Raw genomic sequence first — 11134 nt, forward strand, 5'->3', positions numbered from 1 at the left:
GTTTATTCATGTAAAAGAAGATTTATGATTTAAACATGTCTGCCTTACACATCCGACTCATAACATAGGTCACAAAGTCACCTGATGATTTTAAATAGTGTGGTTTATTATTACCTGTCATTGTTGAAAAGAAAGCATGTTTGAATTTTGTAGCCAGATCAGGAAAATGTTGCAACCTGTGGTTGGAAACTGGGTTTAGGGCATGCTGCTTTCAAGTTGGTAAGCTCAGATGAAGTTTATTAAGTAGAGCTTGTTTGATGCTTGTACAGTCAGTTTTCTAAATGCAAAGTGAGTTATTCAGTCAACAAATGCAAGCATTTTTAGCAAGCATGCTTACTATACATACATAGCATACTTACTACACATTTACTATTTGTAGAATGAAGAGAAATAAGTTCATGATTCAGATGAGTCATACACTTCAAAATCAAGGGTTAAACTGAATTATTACAGCTTCTGAACCATCATTTTTAAAGTGTTTCCTGTTTTCTTAGTAAAAGATGTAACATTTACTTTTCAAATTCAGAATTTCTCATTTCCTGTCTAAATTTGTATGCTCAGTTACTAAATGTGGTGTATGCAACAAGTCTGTCATGATAAACTGCATGTTTCTCATGTTTTTGAGCTATATGCTGGTGAATCGGAGCAATATTGATCAGGAAACTGTTCCCCAGTACAAATTGACGGAATTGTATTCCTGCTAAGCCACAGGAACGAAGTGGAATTCGCTGTTGCACAAACAAAAGTTTTCCTACAGAGATGTCCCTGTAGGGTTGATTGATGCCTCCACACTGGCTGTAGATGTGTGTGCGCCTGTTAGTTGATGAAGTGGTCATCTGTCCAGGAAGTCTCTTGTCTTTCACCCTGTGTTCCAGCCCTCTGCAGCCATACTCCGCAGTAAAATAGGTTTTCAAGAAGGATTGATCCAAGTATCTATTCACCCAGCACAAACAGACTGTAAAGTCCCCTGGCCTGAACTCAAATGAGGTACAATGTCGTAGAGTTATGTGTGTTAACCGCTACAGCGCAAGATGACTGAACAGGCAACTTTTCAGTACTGATTTCCTTGTAACCTGAGGCGAGACGACTGTTGATCGTCCGACTCAACACACACCAGCGTCACACTGAAAACCAAAGGGCTGTTGACTCTGTCCATTCTGTCTAAATGGAAGCTATAAATGTATTGACCTCCACCTCAGGCAGACCTCTCAACAGAAATCAAGTGACAATTGATACTCTTAACTGGTTTTATTGCCCTTATTGACACACTCCCTTTTTTCAAGCTTGGCCCTACTCGCTTCCTGTCATGTCATGTTTGCGATCACTCACACAATCTACTGTTGCTGTTATGAAGGAGAACAAAAGGCATCCAGCGGGACAAACAAGGACCTTCAATTTCCTGATGACAAGAAAGCCTGAACTCCAGACCAGTCCAGGTTGGGCTGTGGCGTTTGGATTCTACCCGGTGTACCTGCAGCCCGGATCAGCTCCAGCTCCGTGTTGGAAGATGGATGTATGTGCAACTATTGACAGAGCAACTATGTAAAAAGCAGAATGAGCATCAATGATCGCAGTGTTTCAGTACAGACTCCAGTGTTTGTATGCAGCTCGCAGCGCAGCTCCCGTCCTCCTCCTCCACTTCCGCCACTTCCGCCTCGCGCGGTCATGTGATCCTCGCCGTCGTTCCGTGTCGTCGATCGGCAGCCAAAGTTTTGTCAACTCCGAACTTCTTAACTTTCCTCCCCCGTCGGACCCCCGGTGTCGGCAGCATGGCGACGCTGAGCTTCGTGATCACCGCCTCCGTGATGACCCTGTTCTGGGGAATCGTCGGCGGAGTCGTGCCGTGGTTCATCCCCAAAGGACCGAACCGAGGGTGAGAGTTTAGCTTGGCTTTAGCCTCCAGCAGGCTCCAGCACAGCTCTCCGTAACTCCCCGGGTCTGCTCTACTGTTTCCTCTTAAACTTTATTTATTCGCAAAAAGTGCGAAAGTTGATGGCTGGATGAGTTCAGGTCGAACTTGGCCGATTAAAGAAGTTTAAACGTTGTTGTTTGGGTGAAGTTGGTGTGATTGAAGGTAATTTATGAAGTTTTTTATTTTTTTTAACGTGAAATCGTAGAAAAATAATGTGCTCCGCTTTTCGTTGTATAAACGTTGTGTATATATTTAAAGATGAGACTAGCAGGATCACATGCTGGGGAAAGAGTTAGAATGAATCTAACTTCCTTTATTTCTGTGTGTCACTGCATCACGAGACCAGCTGCTGTATGTAACTCCATAAATATGATTCGTTTGGTTTAAAACCACCAATGCTGCTTTTACAGATAAATTATGCCTTGTAATTCTTACTTTTGGTTTGTTTGTTTGTTTGAGCAGAGTGACTGTCACTATGCTGGTGTTGACTGCAGTCTGCTGCTACCTCTTGTGAGTATCATCAAACTGTCACATTGTGTTGTTAACGTCTGATTATCCACATTTAACAACCTGTTACTCTAAAGAAAAGGTTGATTTAAGAGAAACAAATCTAAGATCTAAACCTCTTCCATCATTTCCACATGCATTCGTTGATCTGAAGTGCTGGCAGCAGAAATGTGTATGAATTAGTATGTGTGACAACCATAGTGAACCAACCTATAGATGTCATGTGGAAAAAAACTTCTGGCATTAATTAGTTACATCAAAACGTTATTATGCACCACATGCTATGTTGCACATAACTGGGCAAAAGAGGGCAGTAGAGACAAAGTAATGTCATCCCAACAATCCCAGGTTGTGTCATGAGAAATGAGGGTTTCAAAGAAGAAGAGTAACTACTTTAATATTTAGAAAATATAGTGTCGTGTTGATGCTTTAGTTCCTGTTTCCTGTCTTTCAGCTGGTTGATCGCTATTCTGGCTCAGTTCAACCCACTGTTTGGGCCGTCTCTATCCAACGAGACCATCTGGTACCTGAGGTATCACTGGTCTTAATGTTCCATCCCAGGATTCCTAATCTTGCAGGTAAAGTTCTACCTTTGAAGAAGGTGAACGCCAAACTTAAATCTGATGTTCTACCTGTCATTGCAAGACGTATGTTATACACTCAGTTTCTCGGTTTGTGTTTCAGTTTCTTTCACCAGCGGATACCAATGGACGTCAATGAGTGCAGAGATTATTCCCTCCAAACCGCCTTAAAGCTCAGATCCTTGCTTGAGTCTGAGTGATTCCTGGAATGGTGCCTTGTACAAATATTTCACCAACTCCCAAAGGACTTAAGTATCTCACCTGATGTGTTCTTAATTTAAAATGAACCAGCCTCCACTTGTCGTGTCCTGGTCTGTGTATTGTGTAAATTGTGGTTAATGTTATTGTTGATGTGTGAAAGATGTTTTAGGTGAGATTGTGTATGTGTGAGGCCTGTCAAGAGTGCTTGTCTATGTGTGATGGATGAACGTAATCTATGTGATGGGTACAAAATAAAATATTCATCAACTCCATGACTTTTGGATTGTTTTGACTGTGTGTATGAGTTGCCTTTTTCCTTTCATATGAACCAATACTTATATTTAGACATGACTCAGGGTGCTTTAGAGCTTAAATTCAACACAGACAATAAACACAAATATTTGAACAGGTTCCTGATCCTTGTTTTCCGCAATTTCTCCACAACTGGATCTTTTGTGTCTTGCCCACTTAGGCAATCAATATTTGAAAGCATGACCCACACGCCACACAATTCACTCTTGATTCTTTTTCTCTGGTTGTGAATTTGGATTTGAATGATCACATTGATTTTCTCTCTGATGCATATGAAGGCCCACACTTTCATTTTTTAAACATATCAATTTAAAACAGCAGACTGTACCTAATACTCCAGAGACCATTATGACAAAACTTTTGAACAAGCCTGTTCAACTGTAACTGCTTCAAAAATTTATGCACGTTTTTTTTCCTGAACCGTTAACTTTCTCTGGAAATAATTTTTATTTTTATTTATTTTTTTATTTTTTTATTCTGAGATTGTTGTTCCTTAGTTTGCCTCATTAACCCTTAATATTCACATTTTTGTTTTGTGTTTAGATTTGGTGGAGTAATGGAAAATCGTTTCCTCAGGTTGACCAAAGGAAATTGTTCATGCTGTTATTTTATATTTTAAGACGTGAGAATCAAAAGTGAAAGTGCTGATGGGTTAGTTGCAATAAAAAAATGGACTTGTTGATCCTTTTCAAAAGTGGTAGGTACTTTATAAATTAACAATGTGGTTTTTTTTAATGTAATGATTTTGTTTGAATCACACTAGATTTGGAGATAAGTGAAAAACTGCAAAGTTACCAAGCACAGACACTTGGCTGATAAAGGGTTAAAGGTTTATTCCTCAGTGCAAAGATGGAAAATCGCGTTTCAAAACCACCCTCTCGCTTTCCGTAGCTCCAGCGCACTACTACGTTGACAACATGGCGTCGTCGGATGTCCACGTCCGAATATGTGAGCAAGAAATCCTGAAATATGATCTGGAAATCAAGGCTCTCATCCAGGTGCGAACACCTGTGTGGTAAGAGGACTGAGTCCGGGGTCCGGGCGGCCAGGGGCGGAAGCCTGTCCGCGGGAAGAGGGGGTTTCCCGGAGGGTGAAGAGAAGAGGAACAGACATGGATCAAACCATTCAAATCATCTGTGAAAGTTTATAATAACAATAATAATAAATAATAATAATAATAATGGTGATAATAAAAGCTATCGTAAAGGACTTGCCAACGTTCTAAATTGTAAAAAAAAAAAAAAAACCTTCCAGATTTCAATGTAATATATATGTGTTTATACTTACAGGTAAAATCTTCAACCAGTTCAATAACTGAATATTTGCTTTAAATTAGGTTACTTATTATTTTTCTCTTTACAGTTTTCAGTTCGTTTTGGTTTTGTAGCTATGTCATCAGTGTCGACTCTTTGTACTGACACAAATTAAACCACATGAATCCATCCTAGAAGCTGTGTTAGAAAGTTTTAATTCCAGCCAGTCCCTGTTATGGCCCCCAGATAGAAATGAGATGTGGCTCTGGGACTAAGATTATGTTGACAATCAGACTAGATGCTGGACCTCCCAGACTTGACATGCTGGGGATTGTTTGTTGCATATTACATTGCAGTGTTTTCAGCGTTTTCTTAATTTTTAAATCCAAAATACCACTGATCTTTTAACTTTTTGTAGTCTTGCTGTTGTTTTAAAGTAGGGACTAAATTAACCCTAATAACTGAGCATTGTATGCCCCCTGAACTTCTTTTTGTTGACTGTTATACTCATCAAATTTTCTGATCAGACTTATGGGGGGGTGGGGGGGTGGCAGTTGTTCAATGATCTCAATCTCTGTTATATATTTTTTTTCTATTAGTGAAGGTAAGCTGACAGCAATTTCAGAGCTGATATTGGGGAACGCCTTATAGAACCGTTAAGAAGATTTCCTTTAGTTGTTCTGCGTCCTCTGTCCACTTGTAGAGGATTCAGAGGCTGAAGGATCTTGTTGAAGAGCCTGTAGTGGTGGTGATGAGACTGGAGACAAGTGCTGTTGGTTCCTCAGTTGTGATATTTTGCTGTTTTCTGTATTTTAACTCATTGGAAGTCAGACATGTTTGTGCTTTAAACTGCTGCTTGCAAGAGATTGGACACTAGAAGCCATCAGCTTCCATGCAGGCATATTTTCTCAACTTAAATCATTGTGAAAAACTGTTATTAAGTTATTCCTATGATTCAAGTATGCAGTGACTGTTTCCAACAATTGTTTTTTCCAGGATATCACAGAGTGCACTGGGCCTCAAAGCAAGCTGACAGAAATAAATGCAGAAGTGAAAAAGAGTTTCCACAACCTCAGACTTCGCATTCAGGTGAGGAGGTTTTACTTTGAGGATAAATGTGTGCAAATCTAATAATCTGGGCTTTCTCACATGTCCTGCTTCTCTGGACAGGACTTGGATCAGATGGCCATGGAGCAGGACAAAGAGTCGGAGAAGCAGAACCTGGTCAGTCGTATAGAAGGACACAAAAAACAGATGCAAAGGTGAAGTCCTCGTCAACACGCTAACCCACTGAGACTGTGGCGTTTAGATGTTGAAATTATGAGTTTTTGATAAATGCCCGTGGAATATGGCTTCTTCAGTGGATCTCTATGAAAATGTTCTATTTCTCTGTGTTTTGCAGTAACCAGACTGCCTGGAGAAAAGCCAACCTGGCCAGCAAACTGTCCATCGACAACATGGAGAAGCAGGAACTTCTTAAAGGAGCCGATAGCGCTGTGAGACAGAGGTGGGTTAAAATAATTTTAAATAGTCAAAGAATGTCTTTATTTTTGAAAATATCTCCACCGAGTGTATTCCTTTGTCATATTTTCAGTGTTTATCTTTGTCTTTGTCTAGGAAGATGACCAAAGAGGACTTGGCCCAGACCTCCAGTAGCATCACAGAAAATCTCATGAGCATCAGCAGAATGATGGCCCAGCAGGTCCAGCAGAGCGAGGAGACCATCACGTCTCTCGGTGAGTTGAATAAAAGAATCATACCCCTCAGTTTGAGAAACACCAGATTAAAATTCTTTTGTGATGAAGGTTTTAAGCTGTTCTAATTTGCACTGCGTGAACTCACTTCATGTTTTTCTTCTCTGTTTGAAGCGACTTCCTCACGGACGGTCCAGGAGACGAATGACGAGTTTAAGACCATGGCAGGGACCATCCAGCTCGGGAGGAAGCTCATCACCAAGTACAACCGCAGGGAGCTCACCGACAAGCTGCTCATCTTCCTGGCCCTGGCTCTGTTCCTCGCCACGGTGCTGTACATCCTGAAGAAGAGACTCTTCCCCTTCCTGTAGACCAGGTACCTCGCTGCAGAGCTCTGCCAGAACAACTTTCCATTCCCAGCGCAATTGATTTAAACAGCTCTGAATGCCGCGTGTCGGATTACACACGCGTGTGTGTGTTTCTGCCCGGTGGAATGTGGACCGAACTGACTGCCGACGGTGACAAATGGCCCACAGAACGGCGGTTTAACCTGCATGCCTATAAGCTTCACTCTGTTTTATTTATTGGATAGATTTTAATCCATCATACTGATGAAAAAAAAAAATGGTCAGGAGCAGAGAGATGGGCGTGCAAAATGTGTCTGATGTTTATGTCCTTAGTCGAGTGCAGATAATGTGTTAAGGCACATGTTTACATATGACTCAACAAGGGAATTTCTGTCTTAAAAAAGCCAAAAAACGATCACGTAAGGAGAAAAAAGAGCCACTTTAACAGACATGAATACAGTAGTCTTCATTGATTTTAGAGAGTTAATCATGAATATCATCATACTGAGTGCAATTATGATTGGGAACAATTCTGGGATTTAATGTGTGTGTAGCAGGTCTGCTTATGACTATAACCTGTTTTATTTATTGCCACACAATCACTGTGCAGATGATGCTTCAGCCTGGTGTATACCTGTAGCTACGTACTGTATAATTACTGCAGGAGGCTTTTTCTTTATTGAACAAAACCTTTTGTTATTTTAGTGAAATAAAAATGCCTCAAGCGTGATTTAGGCCAAACTGGACTCATCCAGTTTGTGTTTTAATTCAAATATTCCACATGTTTTATTCATTCAGTGGAGAAAACAAAAGCCTCTAACCAGCGTGCGGGTTGAGGAGCTCAGCTCAGCTCTACGGCTGCACCCGAGCAGAAAAGCTCAGAAAAAGGAGTCGCGGTGTTCACACTGGCAATAGATAGCGCCGCATGCATCCCTGCCTTTCTTCAGATAAGACCCGGAAAAGCAGATTATTCCGACCCGTTTCCCTCTCCCTTTCCAGTGTGGGTGGAGGGGAAGGGGAGATATTTTTAGGTCCGTGTGGCCCTGTTATCTGACGTTGCCTTTTCAACACCATGGAGGAGAGGGTGGCCAGAGAAGCTACATGACCTTGCTCCCCTTTCCGTGATTGCCTAGCGTTGCCAATTTCTTTATTCTATGTAAATTCTGTCATTAATATTGTTATTATCATTAATAAACACAAAAGTGATGATGTTGGTGTTTGGAAATTGTCTTATATGTGAATTTTAAAATGCACACTGTTAAAAAAAAATGAGAAAGTGTAAAAGAGTGTAAGTGTGGAGAGACCTAAGAGACGCCTAAGCATCTCTTACTCATGTAAAGTGGTGGCAGTTGTGCAGAGCCAGTTTCCTAGCTTGTTCATATAGCTGCGCACTTAGACGAGGCCTCTGGCTCTCTGTCGAGCAAATTGGATTATTTGTGCATTTAGCACTGAGATACTGTCAGTCAAGAGTCGGGAGTTTGTATCTGGACTGTGGGAGTCTGTACGAGACGCTGTGGACCTGAACAGGAACCTCAGCATTTATGCCAGGAATGGTACCATATGCACTAGTTTTCCAATAGTTATTGCATGAAATGGTTTATTTTTATTATCAAGCATTAGTCTGCATAATTTTCCAATTAATTAACAAGGCAGACATATTTTTTGAAAACTGGACATTAGTTTAAAAAAAAAAAGCTTATTTGGGTTGCTTCACTGCATTTTCAGACGTCAGATAAAGCAGTTAGACACCCAGGAATTACAATTTACGTCAAAAGGTATGTCATAAGTGAAAATTTGGCCATGCTAACAAATTTGAGAAATAGTTTCAATGATTGTCTTACTTCTGGCAGATCTGAAATGTTCATTAGAGGTCAAGGTCATGCCTAACAGCCATCTCTCATCTCATCCCAGCTACCTCTAAACACAGAGTACACGTGTGTGACAGTAGGCTGTAAAAAGTGTAAACTTTTAACAACCTTTTAACCTTGTTTAAGCATATTGAGGGAAGCCTGGTAATAGCCACTTGAACATTTTAAGCAGACACAAGCCATGCTGGGGAGGTACAGATGTTCAGACCCTTCATGTGGCTCTGAGAGCAACTGTTCAACTCAACCATGGAATGTGTGCATGAAGTTACTGTTTCAAAATTTAGTTTTGATTATTTTTACATTTTTTTTAAAATATATACTGATGGTTTGAACAGACACAATTAGCTTGACCCTGGACAGAATGTTAAAATGTATTTTTAAAGTCTATAAATTGCAGTTTTTCTCCTTTTTTCATTTGTATATCTATAATAATAAAAATAAATATTCAGAAAAATTTTGAAATTGAATTTTAAAAAAAAACTCTGGTTGCAACTTCCTTTTATTTTTACTCAAATTACAAGTGCAGGGGGAAAAAAATCTATTTACGTTGAACAAAAAATTGTGCTTAGAATAAAACCGCAAAGCGTAAAAATGAGAAAACTTACAGCGTCCTATAAACTGTCCCATCTTTATAAATTCATGCAGCCGTAAAATGTTAAAGAAAATTAAGAATTTCTTTTCTTTTTTTTTTTTTTAATCCGTCCTTCACCATGTCCTGATGCCGTGTAACGAGGACACCCCGTTACCGGAGGAAAACGTGTTCTGCATGCTATTCAGGTCCCCGACCCCAAAGTTGACGTAGTTCCCGCTGCTGGAGGCGCCCTGCACGCCCTGCACGCCCTGCATGCCTTGCATCTGGGCAGCCGGGTAGCTGCAGCCGTAGTTTGTGTTGCAGCCGGGGCCGGGGTAGCTGCTGAAAGCGGGGTAGTTGTTGTAAGCGAAGTGGTTGATGTGGCCCATGCCGTAGGAGGGGTTGTAGGCGGCCGCGTCGGCCGACAGACACGACTTCCCGTCCCGCACCAGCACCGGCACGGACACCCTCCTGGGCGGCGGCAGGGACACCATCTCCAGGCTCTGGTCCTGCCTCTGCCGCTTGCACTTGTACCTCCGGTTCTGGAACCAGATCTTGACCTGGGTCGGGGTGAGCTTGAGCACCCCGGCCAGGTGGTCCCGCTCCGGGGCCGACAGGTACCGCTGCTGCTTGAAGCGGCGCTCCAGCTCGTACACCTGCGCCTGGGAGAAGAGGACGCGCGGCTTCCTGCGCCTGCGGGGCTTCGGTCGGTCCGGATCCTCGGGCTTCACGTCCTCCGCGGCCTCGGCCTGAGCACCAAACTCCTCTGATCGAAACAGAGGAAAGGAAAAACTCATAATTAAAGCTTTTTCCACACATTTTATAGATATAGCAGTCCTCTTTCGTGCGTAAAATGTTTAGGCCCAAACTAATTAACAGAGTTTGTGGATTCACTTGGTTACCCTTCCGTTTAATTATCACGATTTATAATACATATAACACATGCAATTTAATTTACACGTAGAAGTGAAACGCCTCTACGCGACACAATTTACCTTTACATTTGTTTTTCTGTTTATTCCTCAGTAATTAAACTCCACATCGGCTTGTATCAGTGGTTTCATTTTTAAAAATATATTCAGCTTTTGAAATATGCATTCTTCTTTTTTAATAGTTCGTGGCTTTAATATATTTGTTTCTCCAGAATATTTAAATCTGCACAAACCAATGTGTGCGTCTGCAGGCCTGACTTTGCACAGGCTTTTACATTTCAATCTTTTCTCTCATCAACTCACCTTTTCTTCGTTTTCCCTCAAACATATCAGCTCTGCCTTCCTTGTCCAAATCCATTTCCATGATGGATTTGCCGTAAAAGTTTGAAGCAAAGTTGAGTGCACTGTCTCTGCCGGCCTTGGGGTTGTTGAAGTCTTCTCCAAACAGTGAGGATGAGGCGGCGGCGGCGGCGGACGCGTCCCGGAGAGGCTCCAGCTTCAGGCGGGCCAGCATGCAGGAGGAGGAGGAGGAGGAAGAGGAGGAGATGGAGGTCTGTGGCGCTGAGCAGCAGTCCAAACGAGAAGAAACATCCAGAGAAGACACCATCACGTCATGACTCTGCTCCAAGTTTAATATATCCTTTACAGAGAAGGGAGTCGACGTGCTGGGGCTGGGAAACATCGCCAAGAATTTAAAAGGAAAAGAAACAACTCTTTCTTATGGAGGCAACCAATAAAAAAGAAAAAAAAAGATGTTAACAGCCCTCTTCTTTGCTTGCTGGTCGTATTTACTGTATGTCAGTGGTAGTTTAGTGTAGCAGATTGATGTTGAGTGAAGTGTGCATTTTGAATGTCAACTGTGTCTCCAAACTCTTGTCCTGGCCTCTCACTCTCCAGTGACGCAGAGAGGAGGAGGGGAGCCAGAGGGACCCTAACCGGCTGGTACTCCCATCCGA

General features: G+C 41.8%; 3 protein-coding genes across 3 annotated transcripts; 2 read left to right on the plus strand and 1 right to left on the minus strand.

Moving 5' to 3' along the window:
* The first annotated feature begins 1662 nt into the window (after positions 1–1662).
* atp6v0e1 (ATPase H+ transporting V0 subunit e1) lies at positions 1663–3476 on the plus strand. Its single transcript, XM_030100991.1, has 4 exons — positions 1663–1873; positions 2375–2422; positions 2874–2997; positions 3104–3476. Exons 1-3 carry the CDS (start codon positions 1770–1772, stop codon positions 2965–2967), a joined length of 246 nt encoding a protein of 81 aa, XP_029956851.1. The 5' UTR covers positions 1663–1769; the 3' UTR covers positions 2968–2997; positions 3104–3476.
* A 934-nt stretch (positions 3477–4410) lies between these two features.
* Positions 4411–6831, plus strand: bnip1a (BCL2 interacting protein 1a). The gene is made up of 6 exons (XM_030100918.1): positions 4411–4511; positions 5763–5855; positions 5937–6028; positions 6169–6273; positions 6384–6502; positions 6635–6831. The coding sequence occupies exons 1-6, from the start codon at positions 4431–4433 to the stop codon at positions 6829–6831; spliced, it is 687 nt and encodes a 228-aa protein (XP_029956778.1). The 5' UTR covers positions 4411–4430.
* A 2538-nt stretch (positions 6832–9369) lies between these two features.
* On the minus strand, positions 9370–10863 carry nkx2.5 (NK2 homeobox 5). Its single transcript, XM_030100869.1, has 2 exons — positions 10482–10863; positions 9370–10012 (listed from the first exon to the last, which is right to left on the minus strand). The coding sequence occupies exons 1-2, from the start codon at positions 10858–10860 to the stop codon at positions 9381–9383; spliced, it is 1011 nt and encodes a 336-aa protein (XP_029956729.1). The 5' UTR covers positions 10861–10863; the 3' UTR covers positions 9370–9380.
* Between the last annotated feature and the right edge of the window lie 271 nt (positions 10864–11134).

The sequence above is a fragment of the Salarias fasciatus genome, chromosome 2 (genome assembly GCF_902148845.1).
Source record: "Salarias fasciatus chromosome 2, fSalaFa1.1, whole genome shotgun sequence".
In the NCBI taxonomy this organism is placed as follows: Eukaryota; Metazoa; Chordata; class Actinopteri; order Blenniiformes; family Blenniidae; genus Salarias; species Salarias fasciatus.